The sequence below is a fragment of the Meles meles genome, chromosome 10 (genome assembly GCF_922984935.1).
Source record: "Meles meles chromosome 10, mMelMel3.1 paternal haplotype, whole genome shotgun sequence".
Classification (NCBI taxonomy): Eukaryota; Metazoa; Chordata; class Mammalia; order Carnivora; family Mustelidae; genus Meles; species Meles meles.
This window is the reverse complement of record NC_060075.1, coordinates 17555936-17575181: the sequence shown is the minus strand read 5'-3', so window position 1 is coordinate 17575181 and position 19246 is coordinate 17555936. Positions and strand designations below refer to the sequence as shown.

General features: G+C 39.1%; 1 protein-coding gene across 1 annotated transcript in view; it reads right to left on the bottom strand.

Moving 5' to 3' along the window:
* Positions 1–419: 419 nt before the first annotated feature.
* Positions 420–19246, bottom strand: part of MTPN (myotrophin) — a 57728-nt gene continuing 38901 nt past the window's right edge. The window contains exon 4 of the mRNA XM_046021153.1: positions 420–3650. Coding sequence (XP_045877109.1) covers positions 3564–3650 — 87 coding nt within the window. The 3' untranslated portion in view covers positions 420–3563. The remainder of the gene's footprint in view (positions 3651–19246) is intronic.

Here is a 19246-nt window from a genome sequence, read left to right as displayed (position 1 = left end):
ATGCTAAGAGAGCGCTCATGGTCAAGTATGTCTGGTAAAGGTGAACCCTGGGATGTGCGGCAACCTCGGTGAGCACAGGAAAGTTCTGAGCGGCTGCCCATGATTCTGGCCCGGATGCTCCAGGACATGCTGGCAAGCCCTTGCTTTTAGAGAGTCAGGATTCCTGAACATTTTGTAAGTGAGCCAGTCTGCATCAGGAGACTGATACAAGAGCAAAGCTTCCAGGAGCACAGTTCTCTTCAATTAAACCTTGCCTGTCTTATTTTCTTTCCACTTTTTTTCTAGCATTGGGTGGTTACAAGGGGGAATATGGATGATACCAAAGTTGGAGTCAATCACAGGCTGCATTGAGCTGGGAGAGGAGGGCTTGGATAGGAAGGCCGCAGGAGCTGAGGGAGGAAAAGCTGCCGACTCGTTCCTTGTAGCACAATTCAAGTTTATTCCATTTGTTCTTGCAACACAAAACTGAAACACGGTATTATTTAGCATTCGGATGTACATGAACTAGGATCATATGAGAAACCCAACTGTGTCAAAAGTATTACATGATGGGAAAAATAAACTCAAATATATCAAAATGCACAAAGCACTAGTCTTCCTTCAGTACTGCTCAGAAAGATACGATTGTTTCTCCATTTACGAAATAGAATCAGGACGATTTAAATTCTTAAAATTTTGCATGCAAAACACTGTAATTGCTTAGGTAGGAGGGCACTCTCACCAGCTTCTTCTATACATAACCGAGTACACAATATTGCAAGGAAGTAAAGAGCAGCTCAGTTGAAGTTTTAGAAAAAAAAAAAAAAGTCGGTACATCTAGATTTAAGATCCGTTATTTGGGGGGAAAGAAATCAATGAGTAAAGGGCCTTACTTGCAGCTTGCACACACTGTACCCGCCTACGTCTCCTTTGTGCCCCGCTGGGTGTGGAAGGTGAGCTATGCGTAGAGGGCGACTTGGGTATTGTCGGGTGCTGTGTTTGAACTCTAAGTCTACTTAGATACCAGTCTGAAGCTGCCAAGGGGGGGGGAGTTGTTAGGATACTAATGTAAACAGGTAAACCACCTGTTTTTACTTGATATAGTGCATACAAAATGACTGACTTAATACAAAAACTACAGAACATGCAAGATTTCTTCTGAGATGTTAAATATTCAGCGGAGAACAAAACTTACTTAACCTTTCACTAATGCATGTAGTACCAAAAAGCAGACCTGTTTTTAGCTTCCTTTACTCAAAAAATGAACATTAAGTGTTGTGAATTTCTCTGCCAAGTGGTTCAGAAATACATTATAAATAACCTAGTTTAAAAAAAAAGAAAGAAAAGTGTAAACCACGTCGGCCAGTCTATTCTATGTTTATGTTATTTTCTCAAGCAGTCGCCCCGGGGTTACGGGGCTTACAAAATGGCTGAGAAAGAAGAGGGAAGGCGAAGGAGCCTCTACTGCGACACGAACGGCACGATGAACTGTACAAGGAACCACGTGCTTTCCACGCCAGGTGACTGAGGAAAGCAGACCAGGTTTAGGAATGACGGGACACAGTGCACTCTCTGCAACAGCCAACTGCAACACACCGGTTAGAAAGGAAAGGTAACAACCAGAGCGGGTAAAACCCAAGCCTTGTCAACAGCATTATGCCAAGAGGTGAAAACGAAGGTCCTGAAACACCTTGTTGCGCCCAGCGTGCAGACCGCTAAGACGCCCTCCATCTTCGTGAGGATAGCTCTGCTTCCATTCAGTCGCGTAATGAAGTCTGTCTGCAGACTTCTGAGACAACTCTAATAAGCTGTATTAAGACAGCAGAATTAGCCAAATATATTGAAGTATTTAAACCGCTACTTTATGATTGTTTTCTTGGATGCAGGAAAATTACAGGGTTAGGCTAGTTGTAAGCAAAAAGTCACAAGATTAAAAAAAAAAAAGGTTTCATGGGGGAAAAATACACATGCACACACGCACACACACGCACACACGCATAAACCCACCCTAACAACCAATCAGCAACTGATCACTAAAATTTGTTATTAGCTGGCTACTCTTGATACTAGTTTAACCCTGCTTTAGAATGCTACATTGCCTTAAAAAAATCATTAATTCTTTGTTATCCATAATCTGAATACAAGCCCCTAACCCAACCCCCCCTTTAAAAATTTGAGGTACATTCAATTATTGCATGATTTGGCTAAGGAAAAACCCTAACATTTTTAGCAAGCTTTTATGGATGGCAAGTCAAAGGAGTCAATATTTTAAATGCAAGATAGCAAATTTAAGGGTGTATGTTTTAATTCGTTGTACTGCTCATGAAATGAACACCTGAACATGTGTCTAAATATTTCCTGCAGGTCAGAACACCCACTGTAGGGCCCTGTATTTTCAAGAACACAATACAGTTTGAAGGGGTCACATTTAATGCGATGCATGGTTTAGTAAAGAAACAAAAGATCTGTTATGCAGGTGGGCTGGCAAATGTTCAGCAGAAGCCTATTGACAAGCTGGGGAAACCTGGTCATGAGCATACTTTTGAAGGGACAGGGCTCAATTTGTCCAGATCGTAAATCTCACCCCAGTGACAGCGTTGGTGCAGTAATCGGCATCCAAGGTAGGTCTGAGAGAGGATTTCCAAAGAATGTTCCTTGATTCTCCAAATATAACCGAGGCCAATCCATTCAAAGAGCAAATAAAGAAAATCCAGAGGTACTAAGACAACTGTTCTCTATAGGATACTAACAGGCTATGGCTATGATTCTAAGTTTAAATCCCCTTTTACTACCAGCAGGAGGTTGAAAGTGTTTCAATGTTATATAAACGTCTGAATCTAGAGGAGAAAAAAATATGCACACTGGAATGATTTCTCCTTTACGCTTCCAAAATTTAAGATTTTATAAATAAAACTAGTCAGTTTTATCTAAAGATACATGAAATCCATGTGGAAGGGGAGAGGAAATCCAAAGTTGAGTCATCCGGCAATTTAGGAGTGTGCCCCCTCACCTTAACTGAGCTCCCACGGAAAGCTGAAAGTCGCTGAGGGAAGATTTGGTCACCGACCACGGGCAGCGCTCTTAACTACGCCAGGAGGCCCCCAGAAGAGTGCGTCTTAAGGCAGAAGGCTAGAGCTGATTGCTTATCTCAGCACCCGGAGTTAGGTCCCAGCAGCCGCCACTGCTCGCGCAGTTACGGCTACCCCGCACGGAGAGCTGGCCTTGGTAGGATCAGACCCTGGACACCATCTCATGAATAAACTAGCTAGGGAGCTGAAAGGGTCAAATGGTACTGGTAGGTTTTGTCTTTGCTCTCCCTTGGGCATAAGCTGTATGTTTTGTTGGAAATGGAAAAGAGGCGGACTTGATCAGGAATCCGAGTAAAAGCCTGATCACGGTTTTTTCCTCTCTTCCCAAACATTGTTTTTTTCTGGTAGTCTGATTTGTTATGAATTTCTCTCTCCCCTCACCCCTCTTAAAGTATTTAGCTGAAGAAGCTGGCAGATAGAGAGTGACAGACAGACAGGCAGCAGTGTGAGGCCACAGGAGAGCCCTTCTTCCGGAGCTGTCAGCCCATCCGTCCATCACTGAAGAAGAGCTTTGATTGCCTGGTTGTCAGTGGCTTCAAAGGCAGTTAGTCCATCTGGACCTTTCACGGTCTTATCAGCACCCTGAAAAGAGAGGAAATGGCCATTAATACTGAATGAGTCCTCTGTAAAGCAGAGACTCCATCACCTGCATAGGCTAATGTGTAGATCAAGAATGAAGCATCTCTATACTAATGGGGTCCCTTCTACTGAAAAGAAACCCCAAACATCTGGCAAGTATGTAGACTAAGTGGTGAAAATGCCAGATTATTTTTCAGGCACCAGAAACTGTAAGCTACGACCATAACTTGCCAATAATACAGGCAACGACTGCCTTTCATTTTTACTATCATGCATTCACAAAACTTTAGAAAAGAGTTTCCCTAGGTGTGATATGGGGAAAATCACTTTTGCTAAAGGAAGTATTACTGTGACAAAATGACTTCTTTCCAACACCTTGTGGAGAGTGCATAAATACTACACATCTATTTCTACAATTCAGAGCTTACAAACCATTTACTTGAGACATGTTCCTAAAGAACACGGTGTAACACCGAACATTCTACTTATAAAAACTGAGCAGTTAATGCTTGCCATGTGGGCTATAAAAGGAGGCTCCCTTCTGTACGCTAGGGAAATCCTCTCCGGCCTACTCCAAAGCTTTACCTGGACAGTGTGATTCTAGAATACCTTCCTTGCATCTTGGCGTTTCAATTCTGAGAATGTGTACATACAGCTTTCTGTCTATCTGTTGTTTTTAGCTGTCTTTACTAGAATGAAGCTCCAGGGGAGCATCTCCTCTGTGCTACTGACTCCCAAGTTCCCAGTACCTAGAAAAGTGCCTAGGATCTGGGAGATGAATTTGCTCCCAAACCACATCTGCACCTTTTTTAACTCCCAGAGACCCCGCATCGCACCAGCTGAAGTGCTCCTTGCTAGTTCCAGCCCCAACCAGTGTTTAGCCATCCAACAGCCGCTAGCCTGCCCTCCTCCCCTGGCCACACTCCACTGTTCTTCTGCTCTAAGGCCTAGAGAATTCTCTAAACTTGACATAAACAGCCCTTTAAAGACCAACTCTAGTCAAACTCACCAGTCTCCTCTCCCATTAACCTCTCTGTGCTCTAATCCTACGGAACTTCTCATCATGCTCACATGCCATGTGCCATGTCGCTATACACGCCGGGTTCTAGACAGAGACCTGGAGCTGCCGGAGCTCCTCCCTCTTTGGAGCCTAGTCCCCCAGCTATCCTGTTGGTTCTACGACTAGTCCAATATCTTCAAAAATTGCTTTTTCTACCTGGTAGAGTCAATTGCTGCCTTTTGTAGCGACAATAACAAAAATCTAGCTCATTTGCATAAGTCACCCTTTCTCCCTAATTTTAATTCTCCACAAAACTCTTAATTCTATAGGTCACATACTTTCATTAGCATTTTAGTGTTTGCTACTCTTTTGTTCCAAATATGCACATATAGGTATTTCTTTTAAAAATAAATGAGTAACCCTGGGAGAACTAGAGTGCCTTTATCTCAGACAACAGAAAAGATAAACCAGTATTACTACCAAGAAGGGCATTTCATAAAATAAAAGGTTCAATATTCAAATTTCAAAAATGAAACTGAGAAAACAGTTCCATTTATAATAGCATTAAAAACAATAAAATACGTAGAAATAAATCTAACAAAGTCAAACCAATTCTGAAAATGATGAACCAATTTTATTGTGGATAAGAATATTAAAATGATTTTTAGTGCTTAATGCAGTTACTAGCAAACTTATGTAAGTTAGTATATTTGACTTCACCCCTTCCTTGAGGAAAGCCTTTTTAATCATTTGTTTTTAATTCTAGTGATTATTTTCATAGCTCTAAATAATACGTTTATTTGCATTATTAACTTTGGATATTATCTTCTTACTTCCTGCCACATGGATGAGGCTTTGGCTCACCACCACCTTCTTCCCCAGACTGTCCTATTTCTTATATTTAAAATATCAGTTTGTTTCTTTAGCGGTTTATAACTAGCATTTAAATTTATATTTCTTGTTCCATCAGTTCTGACAGTTTCTCATCCCTCTACTTTATATTTTCTCTACTTTCCCTGTACTTCTTCACTTAAGCTTTTCTATTTTGTCAAGATCAACTTTTACATTCTGTTCTGTAAGAACACTTTTGATTCTTTTTTACCTCTTATAGTCACCATGGTGTGTATTACATCCCCAGGATTCCCCCTTTCAACTGTTTTTTAAGTGTGTATCTTTTGACCACCTTCATTCATTTTGTCCATTCCCCAACACCCCACTTCTGACAACCATCAATCAGCTCACTCTGAGTTTGGGTGGGTGGGTGGGTGGGTGGGTGTGTGTGTGTGTGTGTGTGTGTTTAAAGACTCTGCATATAAGTGATTATATAGTACTGGTCTCTGACTTATTTCACTATTATACCATGCCCTGAAGATCCATCGATGTTGCTGCAAATGGCAGAATTTCCTTAATGGCTGAATAATATTCCTGTGTGCGTGTGTGCATACGTGACTGTGTATTATACACCACATTTTCTTTATCCATTTGCAGATGGACACTTAGGTTGTTTGGATGTCTTGGCTACTGTCAATAAATGCAGCAGTGAACATGGGGGCTGCAGATATCTTCTCAAGATGCTGATCTCATTTTCTTCAGATAAATACCCAGAAGTGGAATTGCTGGGTCATATGGAAGTTATTTTAATTTTTTTGAGGAAACTCCACACTGTTTTCCATGGTGGTTACACCAATTTAAATTCTCACCAGCAGGGTTCTCTTTTCTTCCTATCCTTGCCAACATTTGTTGTATCTTGTCTTTTTGAGGACAGCCATTCTAACAGGTGAGAAGTGAGATTTCACTGTGGTTCTGATCTGCATTTCCCTGATGACTGGGGAAAGCACCTTTACCCATACCTGCTGGCCATCTGTATGTCGTCTTTGGAAAAATGTTCAAGTCCTCTGCCCATACTTTAATCAGACTGTGTTTCTTCTTCAACTGAGTTGTAATTCTTTATATATTTTTGGATATTAACCCCTTATATACTAGATTTGCAAATCTTTTCTCTCATTCCATTGGTTGTCTTTTCATTTTGTTATTTCCTTTGCTGTACAGAAGGCTTTTTGTTTGGGGTAGTCCCACCTACTTATTTTTGCTTTTTTTGCCTTTGCTTTCGGTGTCAAATTAAAAAAAAAAAGAGCCAACACAGATGTTAAGGAGTTTAACCCCTATGTTTTCTTCTAGGAATATTACAGTTTTCAAGTTTTATGTTCAAGTCTTTAATCCATTTTTAGTTGATTTTTATGTAAGGCGTAAGACAGCTGTCCAGTTTTCCCAACACCATTTATTGAAGAGATTGGCATTTTCTGACTGTATGTTCTTGGTTCCTGTATAGTAAACTAGTTGACCATATACATGTGGGTTTATTTCTGGGTGCTCTGTGCTATCCCATTTATTTCCTGTGTGTGTCTGTTTTTATGCTAACACATTACTGTTTTGATTACTATAAGCTTTGTAATAGGTTTTGAAATTATGAAGTGTGATGCCTCCAAATTTGTTTTTCTTTCTCAAGATTGCTTTGGCTATTTGGAATCTTCTGTGGTTCCACATATGAAGTTGGGAATTTCTTCTTCCGTATCTTTGAAAATGCCACTGGAGTTTTGATAGGGACTGCACTGACAGTCAATGATTTGGGGTAATTATGTGCATTCTAACAATATAAATTATTCTCTCAAACAGTCTAGTGCTACGAGTATTAAGATTGGTAGGGTGGTTCCATCCTATAAGGCCATTTAGGGATATAGGTCCCTTTTCCTATGTTATTGTTCTCCTCGTCTGGCTCAAGCTGCCTCACGTCTACATGTGCTTCCACCATAATCTTTTCCTACAGATGTGCTCGTTTTTCAGTTTTCTTCTATCATGGTAAAGAATACCACCATCTTCCAGGAAATGTGCAGACATCATATAATTTTTGTTTACTTCCCACATAATCAGTCACCAAGTCTTTAGAACAGACTATTCTTAACATTTCTCAGCTGTCCCTGCTATCACTACTTTCTTAGTTCAGGATTTAAAATTATTTTTTTTTAAAAGATTTTATTTATTTATCTGACAGAGATCACAAGTAGGCAGAGAGGCAGGCAGAGAGAGAGGGGGAAGCAGGCTCCCTGCTGAGCAGAGAGCCCGATGCGAGGTTCGATCCCAGGACCCTGGGATCATGACCTGAGCCGTAGGCAGAGGCCTTAACCCACTGAGCCATCCAGGCGCCCCTTAGTTCAAGATTTTTATACAGAAACCTAATTCAATAATTTCCTATCATTTCTCACTTTTTAAAAATATTTATTAGACAAAGAGAGAGCACAAAGTGGGGGGAGGGGCAGAGGGAGAAGCAGACTCCCTGCTAAGAGGGGAGCCGGATGCCAGGCGTGATCCCAGGATTCTGGGATCATGACCTCAGCCAAAGGCAGACATTTGACTGAGCCACCCAGGCACCCCTTTTTTCACTTCTTACACCATTTCAATGCAGATTTTGTACACTTATTTGGGTGATGTCTGTTAAAATCCAAGTCTGATCATACTACCCACCTACCAAAAACCCTTAATGGTATCCTAACAGAAGAGAATAGAGATAAATAATATGACAAATGAGGCATAATTTGCTATTTACCTGTCCAGTCATATTTCTTGCTAAATCCTTTCTAGTGTATGTTGTAGCTGTGAATAATTTTTTATCTTACCCTAATGCATCAAGGCCTCACTTTGTCCCTGTGACTTTTCTAACACGTTGCTTCTGTTTAGAATGGTCCCACAATATATGTTAGATTATATATTATATAATATGTTAGATTCCTGGACATAGTTTCTAAGATTCAGCTCAGGTATCAATTGCTTTATGAATTTCATTACAACTGCTTTATGAATTGTGGTGCCCGAAGCTGTAATGGCATCCTTATTTATAACATCATGCCCTTGACCTCCAGGACCACACTTGACCTCTTCTTCCTTCAAATCCCTACTATGTCACATATAAAGTACTGCCACAGCAACACTTTAAATGCACTGGTTTTCTGTATTTGACTGGACTGGACCCTCTATTAGACTGCACTTTGCTCTTCCCTGCTTCAGAGGTTGAAAAGAAACTGAATCTCCAGATGCCTACAGAGCTACAGATGGCCATCTGACACAAATTTGGCCTCTCCCATGGAGGCCTTTCCTTCTTCAATAAAGCTCTTTATTGAAGGAGGACAGTCCCTAGCTCTTTCCTCTTGTTCCTACCCAGAACACCGACACAAAGCCTGGAGGTTCAGCAGTCCTCTTGTGACCATAAGGTCTGGGGAAGATGGAGAAGGGAGTGTGGGATGTTGATGACGCAGCACATCCAGCTGCCCAGCCTTGGACTACACACCTCAGACATCTTGTTAGGAGTTACTTTCTTGGTTGAATCACTGTAGGAGGAGTTTTTGTTACAGATGAACTCTACTTCTCTTTAGGTAGTTACCAGTCTTTAATTATATTAAAAGACCTGTCTCCCCCATATTAGGCTGGGCTCCAGGAGGGCAGGGGTCTTGTTATCTTTACCTCTGTACCTTTAACACCTAGGAAGATGCTTGGTGTGTAACAGTTGCTCAACAAAAATGCATACGTGGGTCACAGTGCAAGGGAATATTAGTAACATCAATCTTACCCTTAGTGATCATATACATCCATCACATTAAAAAAGACCTTTCTACCATCTGATGTATATACATGTATATACTTTGAACTGCAAAGTATTTATTTTGAATAAATTCATATGCATTTTAGAACAGTCTTGAGAAACTGCTCATTAAGAACTCCCTTATCTCATAATTTGGGGCATTTCTTTATAGTTCCATAGTAGTATGATAAAGTGCTCAGAATCTGGGAACTTTCAATTGTTTGAGTATACACTTAAATATTACCATTACCATAGAACTTACACAATTCAATTTTGAAATCTACTAAAAAGAGTAACATTAAAAAAATTATTCAAATACCTACATTTACACATGTTGTATAATGTTATTTACGGGTATAGGATTTAATAGCACATTTAATTTACATTATGATACAGGAGATAAAGTGTAAGAATATTTCTGGGTACCCCAAAGAATCTAATGCAATACTCAACGCACTGAATGTTAGGTTTCTTTGTAGCAGTTCTGAGTTTTTATCTAATACTAAAGATACATCATCTCCTTTTATCTTCACAGCAGCCCTGTAAAGTAGGTACTGTTCTTTTTTTATTTTGAAGATTTTATTTACTTATTTTTGAGAGAAAGAGACAGTGAGAGAGGGAGCAAGAGTCGGGGAGAGGGGCAGAGGGAGAAGCACACTCCCTACCAAGCAGGAAGCCCAATGCAGGACTTGATCCCAGGATCCTGAATCATGACCTAAGCCAAAGGCAGAGACGGAACCAACTGAGTCACGCTGGTGCCCCATTCTCTCTTTTTAATAAGAGATTTAACTCTAAGCTCAGAGAGGTTAAGAAACTTGGCCCAAGTCAGTTAGCAAGTTAAAGAAACTAGAGCTTTCTGACTATACATTTTGTGTTCCATGCTATCTTTAGTTAAAAATGACCTATGGCTTTTCTCCTAAAAACATCAGGGTGAGACCCAGATTTAAGAATTTATTAACTTTAAGTATTTTTGTGCCTCCTACAGGAAAATGAAGAACTTTATACAATTATGTATATAGTATCTCATCTGTTGAACACTTTCAAGTTAAAAACATTATTATAGATAACCAATTCCTAAGACTATTCAACATATATTTATGAAGTTTTCTATTCGTTGCTAGACACAGTTTTGGTAACATTTTACCAGAGCACAGACATCTCATTTTTTCCCCCCACACATTGCTTATGGCTGCTTTTGTGCTACAACAGCAGAGCTGAGCAGCTGTAACAGAGACCATGTGCCCTGCAAAGCCCGAGATATTTATTATTCGGTCTTTTATAGAAAATGGTTGTCAACTCCTATTCTGGGGCATTAAAGAGAACAAGAAGTCAGTTCTCTGCATATTTTCACAACCTGGAGAGGACAAAGGAAAGGCTCACATATGCAAAACATTACTCTGTTGCAAGGACAGGCATACCTCATTTTAATGTGCTTTGCTTTATTGCACTTCGGATACTTTTAAATTTTTTTCATTTTCTGTTTTGGTGATGTGTGTGTGATCGTGAGTGATCTGTGATCTTTGATGTTCCCACTGTAACTGTTTTGGGGCACCATGAATTGTGCCCATATCAGATGACGAACTTAATCGATAGCCGGTATGTGCGCTCTGACTACTGCACTGACTGGCCATTTCCCCTGCCTGTCTCCCTCTCTTCCAGCCTCCCTATTCCCTGAGACACAGTATGATATTAAGCCAATTAATATGGCCTCTAAGGGGTCAAGTGAAAGGAAGAGTTAGGTGCATGCTGCTCATTTGAAAGGTGGTGGTATGAGACGATCGGGCCTACATAATGAGATGTGGGGGTGAACGATGTCAGCACGGCCACAGCATCAGGCTACTACTGACCTTCCGCGGACAGTCAGGAGGAGGTTCATCTGAAGCTGGACTGTGGCTGAGCAAGGGTAACTGAAACTGTGAAAAGTGAAACTCTGGATGGGGCGGGGTGGGGGGGGACTACTGTGCCGGCTCCCTGCTGCAGGAGAGAACGAACACTCACCAGGCTTACATGTGAAGGAACTTGCTCAAAACCACAAAAGCTATTAAGAAGCAGAACTGAGAGCTAAACTGGGTGGGGCGGGGTAGGGGGGTTTTGGTGTGGAACCAGCAGAGCCCCAGTATACACCCCTGACCAAAAACTATTCAATAATGACTCCAGACTAAAAGATCTAAATGGGGAAAAAAAAAAAAAAAAACCAACGAGCTTACTATGGGCATATCTGTGTATGAGACTCGGGTAACATTAAACAGTGTAACAACTGATTTCTTCATTTGAGGGAGTAAAGTTTGAGGCTGTATTAATTCTGGCCATTCAGAAAGGCATTGCTGGCTTCTCTGAGAGTCATCTGTCCTAAAGCATTTTATTTTATTTTATTTTTTTTAAAAGATTTTATTTATTTTGACAGAGAGAGATCACAAGTAGGCAGAGAGGCAGGCAGAGAGAGTGAGAGGGAAGCAGGCTCCCTTCAGTGCAGAGAGCCCGACGTGGGACTCGATCCCAGGACCCTGAGATCATGACCTGAGCTGAAGGCAGCGGCTTAAACCACTGAGCCACCCAGGCGCCCCTGTCCTAAAGCATTTTAAAAGCCGCGGGGCGCCTGGGTGGCTCAGTGGGTTAAAGCCTCTGCCTTTCGCTCAGGTCATGATCCCAGGGTCCTGGGATCGAGCCCCGCATCGGGCTCTCTGCTTGGCAGGGAGCCTGCTTCCTCCTCTCTCTCTCTCTCTCTCTCTGCCTGCCTCTCTGCCTACTTGTGATCTCTGTCTGTCAAATGTATAAATAAAATCTTAAAAAGAAAGAGAAGGAGCTGACTATATCCCTTTAAAAAAAAAAAAAAAAAAGCCAGACGTGCCCCTGTGAAATGGAACAGAACTCGGGTTCTGAGCAATCACAGAAGCTGTGCTTGAGGGTATGTAAAAGTGTCTAGGTTTTACTGGGGGTGGAGCAAGGAGTAATTAGAGTGAAAAATGGTTCTACCTGCAAGCACAGACTTGTCTCTGCGGAGAAGGGGGGACTTCCCAATCTCTGGCTCTTATCCATTAGATTCTCCGTTCAGCAGCAAAATCTGTACCACAGACACTTTGAAAATTTGACAATGCTGGTATTTGAGAGGGGGTATTCAGTTTTTATCATTAACTGGCTGCTGCATTTTAAAAATACAATGCCAATATGTTTTGCAAAAGCATCAATGTTATAAGATAGTCTTCTAAATTTTTTTAAACTGTTTAGTATTTTTTACTCTTTAGACCAACTGTACATAAAACACTAATAGCTTCACTTCCTTTTTGTAAGAGGAAGGTATCTCATTTGTCCTACTCAAACAGGAGCAGACAACTCAGTTGTCTGCAACAGCTAGGAGTCACTACAATTAGTGTTGCACCATCGGCGGTCACCTGCCATACGGTTATAGCAGGTATGTCCTGCTAAGGATGGAACTTCATTGACACAGTGAAGCAGAGAAATCATGGAAAACAAAAAAAGCCCAAGTTTCTTGGCTTTCTTTCTCAGATACAGCTTACTGTGCTAATTACCACTACTAACAAATGACTGTGTATAATAACAGTTGAAATATGCTGTAGGTTTGTTAATCTAGGAAAACTGTAATTACCATGTTTTCAAAACTTGGATTACATTTTCAATTTACAAGATCTTCTTCTCACATGCTAGGGTACAACTTTTTCTATTTATTTAAAAGAATTCTTATTTTCACAGGAAGTTGAGTGGTCATTTTTAATAGCGATGTGTAGTGTACTTACATGGGGACAAAATGCAAACACACACCAGAGTAGATGACTCAGCTTACCCGTCTACAAAATTATAGTAAACTTAACATCTTTGAAAGAGGAATAGAAGTAAACATCTAAATAGTTCCCTTTTCACTCACACTGGTTTATTTAGAAGTGGTTTTTCTTAGGATTAGGAAACAAGGATACTTCCTAAAATCTAATTATTATATAAATTATAAGATATTACATAAATTATAAGGAATTTTAGTATTAATATAGAAATGTTGCTATATGTTAGACAATATATATCATAACAATATTATAGGAAATGCCTAACATGACAGTGTATTAATGCTACAGGCAAACTTTCTCTCAGAAAATTAAGATACCAAATTATATGTATACCAAAATATATGTAGCTGTGGGAAAGAAATGAATTTTGGACTTATGAGAGTCCACTGGCTAATAATATAATTCAAGAGTATCATTTCATGATTAACTCTCTTCTAAATAATGTCTTCATGAAACAATGCTATTGGGGCGCGTGGGTGGCTCAGTGGGTTTAAAACCGCTGCCTTCGGTTCAGGTCATGGTCCCGGGTCCTAGGATTGAGCCCCGCATCGGGCTCTCTGCTTGGCAGGGAGCCTGCTTCCTCCTCTCTCTCTGCCTGCCTCTCTGCCTACTTGTGATCTCTGTCTGTCAAATAAATAAATAAAATCTTAAAAAAAAAAAAAAAAAGAAACAATGCTACTGATGAGTGAGATCTTAGGGAAGATCAGTAATAAATAAGGAATATTCCAGATCGCTGTCCTAAAAGCTCTTGTTTGGCTCCATTAACTGATAATAAAACTTTCCAACAAATAAGTATTAACATAGGTGAATAAAAGTACCCAGAATGATAGATACATTCTCAACTTGTATCACTTAGGAAAGATCACTTTCCCACTGAGGGCTGGTGTTTTAAAATGATGTATGCTATAAATTATAGCACACATATATAAAATATAGCTATAGCTATTATAACTATTCATGAACTAGAAGAGGAGTGTGCAAACTATGACCCAGATGATTGTTTTTGTAAGTAAAGTTTTATTGAATGCAGTCATGCCTGTCCTTTCTCTATGGCAGCTTTTTTACAACTACAGTTGACATACAATGTTACATAAGTTTCAGGTACACAACATAGTAACTGGACAACTCTACACATCATGGTTTGCTCACCGCAAGTGTAGCTACCACCTGTCACCATACAACCCTATCACAATGCCACTGACAATATTCCTATGCTGTACTTTTCATCCCTGTGACATATACATTCCATAGCCGGAAGCCTGTACTCCCATTCCCCTTCACCCATTTTGCCCATCCTCCTGCCCCATCCCCTCTGACAACCACCAGTTTGTTCTCTGTAATTATGGGTCTGTTTATGCTTTCTGTTTTGCTTCTTAGATTCCACATATAAGCAAAATCCTATGGTATCTGTCTATGATTTCACTTAGCATTAATACCCTCTAGATCTGTCCATGTTGCAAATGGCAAGATTTCTTTCATCTCTGTACGAAAGTAGACTGCTTCCATATCTTGGCTACTGTAAATAATGCTGCCATAAACACAGGAGTACACATACCTTTCTGTATTAATGTTTGAGTCTCCTCTGGGTAAATACCCAGTAGTGGAATTACTGGATCATACGGTATTTGTTTTTAATTTTTCTAGGAAACCTCCATACTATTTTCCACAATAGCTGTACCAATTTATGTTTCCACCAATGGTGCACAAAAGTTTTCTTTTCATGTCCTTGACAACACCTGTTATTCCTTATCTTTCTGATACTAGCCATTCTGACTGGTATAAGGTATTGTTACCTCATTGTGGTTTTGATTTTACATTTCTCTAATGATTAGTGATACTGAGCATCCTTTCATGTATCCGCTGGCCATCTGCACGCGTTCTTTGGAAAAATGTCTATTTGATTATTTGGGTGTTTTTGGTGTTAAGCTGTATGTTTATATAATTTGGATATTAACCCCTTACTGAATATATAATTTTTAAATCTCTCTTCCGGTAGGTTGCCTTCTCATTTTGTTAATAGTGCCTTTCACTGTGCAAAGGCTTTTTATTTTGGTGTAATTCCAATAGTTTATTTTTGTTTCCCTCGCCTTAGAAAAATGTTGCTAAGGCCAATGTCAAAAAGATTACTACGTTTTTTTTTCTGAGAAATTTCAAGTCCCATTTACAGGTCTTTATTCCATTTTGAGTTTACTTTTTGCACTTGATATAAGAAAGTGGTCCAGTTTTACTCTTCTGTGATTGTGCAGTTTTCCCAGCATCATGTATTGGAGAGACTTTCTTTTCCTCACTGTATATTTTTGCCTCCTCAGTCATAGGTTTATTGACCATATTAAGCACAGGTTTGTTTCTGGACTCTATTCTGTTCCACTGAACAGAATGTGTATTTCTGTGACAGTACCATAGCGTTTCATTATAGCTTTGGAGTATTTATCTTGACATCAGGGGTTATGATGCCTCCAGCTTTGTTCTTTCTCAAGAATGCCTTGGCTATTCAGGTTTTCTGTGATTCCATACAAACTCCTGTACTTCTTTTAGCTTGTCCATGGCTGCGTTAGAGCTCCAGTGACCACATCGTCTGCAAAGTCATACGTGACTATAAGAAAACATGTGCCAACCTCTAGACTATAGGATATATTTTTTTAATCACCTTTTAAATATCACTTTTACTCCTCAAATTTCCTGGTTGAGATTTTCTAGGGCAAAAACCCAACCAAACAAAAAACCTTGTTCAACTGAGAAAATTACAATTCAAAATAATTTTTTGCTTTGAGAAAAACAGGCTGATGTCAATTAGGCTTGGCCTTTTTTCATGGACTGCTGTGCTGTCTGGTTGCTGCTTCTCTATGCCGAAGTTTGTTTCACACTCTTGCTTGGGCTGCTTCCTCCTCTGCTACTGCTACATTTCCCAGGATGCCTCTTGAGGCTGCATTTTAACCTGTTTCACCTATGTCCTTTCCCTGGTCTCTTCTCCCCAGTTTTATATAATGTTTTTCATGTACTCCTTTCCATCTTATAGGTTGTTATTTAATAATCATATAATAGCTTATATTTTTAACTTCAGTGTTTGCTTTGTATTTTCATATTCATTTAGATTTATTCACAGATTAATTTCTTGATTCTGATCCTTCTTGCATCTCAGTTTTTCTCTTTGGGTTGAAATCTGTTTCTTTCTGAAGCGCATCCAAATCTTCACTTGTTTGTTACTCAGGATGCTCACCATTTCTGGGCTTAGAGCAGTCTTGGATCAGCTCCTACCTTTTCAATACTCTTGCTCATTTCAGGGAATGTTTTCTTCTTCAACCCCAACCCCTCTGCTTTCTGTGTCTCAAGGATTCACTATAACTTCTCTAATGAAGCCCTGCTTATGCTCCAAAGCAAATATTGATTCATTCATTTTAAAAACCACTTTTCTGTCATAGGAGGGAAAAAGGGGATACCATGGCATGTGCTCATACCTCAGTCTTGAAGTAGAAGTTCCACATGTATTGATCTTTTTAAAAAAACTATTACTAGTTCAAAAATAAAAGATCAGGCCAAATAACTTTATCTACAGAAGTAAACGTGTTTCATTCTTGTAACTGTCCCTGCCTATAATTCTCATAGGGAAAGAACATGGACTGCCGAGTCATAACCCTGGAACAAATCTCAATTCCATTGTATTCTGTTTAACATTGGGTAGATACATAACTGTCTTGAGCCAAATGGTTTTCTTATCCATAATAAGGAGATGACTATACCTATATATTTGGGTTGACAGAAATTAGAGGTGGTAAGGTAAACAAAGTGCCTGTACATATTATGTTCTCCAAAGATGTTAGCTTCTTCTTTTGCTATATGGACAATCAAGAAGTAAATCTTTCTAATTCCCACTTGTGTCATAAACTTCATCTTCCATTGCATTAAATTAGAAACAAAAAAACTTGTCCAGTAAGTGATCTAGCATATCACATAGTTTGATTTTGAGTGTTCTACTAACCCTCTTTCTTTTGTTTTTGTGGTTTTTCTTTCTTTTCACATCTATTAATTGTAATCATACTAAGTTTTCAACTTCATTTACTTTGGCTTTTTTCCTATACTTACAATATACCAGTGGGATAATATATTAAAAATGTCAATTTGGTAAACTTTTCCAACTAAGTACTTTTAAAATGAATTCATAATAATCGATAAGGATTCAAACTTTTGACAAAGGCAGAACCAGATTTTGTAATAGAAACATTGATTTTAACAACAAAAAAAAGTGCTCTGGAATAGCCTTATTTTAGCAACTAAGGATTTTTGAAAGAGCACAATCAATTTCCAAAAAAGTATTTGGCTAACAAAACTATAGGGTATCCATTAAAGAAGCTTATGCAATAATAAAAAATCAAAGTAATTTTGAAAAAGCAGAACTGAATTTTACTATGCTTTCATAAAGGTAAAAAAACCCCTTTCATCTAAAATATCAGCTCTGCATGGGTACAATTCATCTGCCATTAACAGAGCCGTCTCTGAATGTCACTTACCTTCAAAAATCAAGGCTCAGACACAAACAAAAGAACAGTATTAGAGTCACAAGTGAAAGAAAAAATAAGCTAGTTAAAGGTCAAACACCCAACTTACAATCAATAATGTAGCAACATTGTATATAATTACAGAGACCCTTCTAAGAAAACACATTAGGGCCTAATGTACATGCAAACCGAGGCAGAAGATTGTTTAACGATGGAATCTTACGGCAATGTCTCAGTGACCTGGAGCATCATGCTCTGGAAGTAAGGAATACCAACGATGGTTTGGGACTTCTCTAGCAAAACAGTAATTGTTTTGTTTGTCCCATGGAGAAAGAGTGGCTTATCAGAAAGAAATAGAGCCTAAGATATGGCTAAAAAGAAAGAGCATGCTTAGGAGCATCTCATTTAATGATCACAGAGCCTAAGCTAAAAAGGATTCCTTTTTAGTTTTAAAAATGAGGTTTTTATTAGGGAGTTTTTATTTTCAGAGAACAGAACCTTAGCTGCGTAGAAAAATAAGAGGGAAAGAGAGACAAAGGGGGAGGAAGAAATCTTGTTTTATCTTTTATTCTGACTTACGAATTTATATTTTGGGCTGTAATTGACATATAACATTTGTATTAGTTTAAGTTGCATTAGTTTGCTTTGATACATGCATATATTGCAAAATGATTATTACACTAAAGTTTAGTTAACATCTATCACCTCCTCACATAGTTTTTTTTCTTATGTGAAATAAACTTTAAGATTTACTCAGTAATTTTCAAATTTGTAAGACAGAATTATTACTGTTTCTTTTACTATACACTTAGCAGACAGGTTGAGGCCAGGGGAATTAAATTAAGTCCATGCTGAGGAACAGAGCTGAGAAGCAAAGAGAAATCAGATCCTGGTAATATGGCTTAAGCCCAGGGTCAGGCTGTGTGCCTCAACTGTAGGTATGTGAATCAACAAGATCTTTTTACTGGTTTAAGCCTACCTGAGCAGGATTAGTTACGTGCAATATAAAGAATTCTAACTAATAAAATATTGGAATTACATAAATCTTTAACAAACTGTAATTCAATACTTGTAGCCTGTGACAAACAGTTCTGAATATGGTAAGCAAAAATATTCTCCCAGGGATGAAATGGTCCAGTAGTTTTCAAAGGTACTTTATTTTATTTTTTCTTTTTGAGGAGAAAAATAAGGTATTTTTATTCTGTGCTTCCCATGGCGGGGGAGTCAGCCACCAAGCCTTGCATTTTGGCAGACTCAAAGGCAGGTGGGGCAAGTCAAACGCTTCACGCACTAGTGATAATAAGAAGACAAAGCTGCCAGCTTTCAAAAGAATCTTTCCATGGGTGTGGAGGAGGAAGACAGAGTGACTAGAAATCTCTGTGAGCACATCCTACCACAGATTCTGGATCCACTGCAGTGATCAAGAATGATATTTTCATTTGTTTTGGCTTTGGGAGAATCACATCATTCGTATCAGTATAATGCATAGTATCTAAAAATTACTATTGATTTATACTCCCTCTGCCAAAATAAAAACCCGACCCCAAGCCAGTAACAACCACACACTTAATGAAATTTAATAATGGTATTTAACATGCCGCTATGGGAAGAAAAACCCCTAATTTTAGAGAACCTGAATTAACTGCATTCAGAACAGTTTAAATCCTTAAAATCTTCAAAAA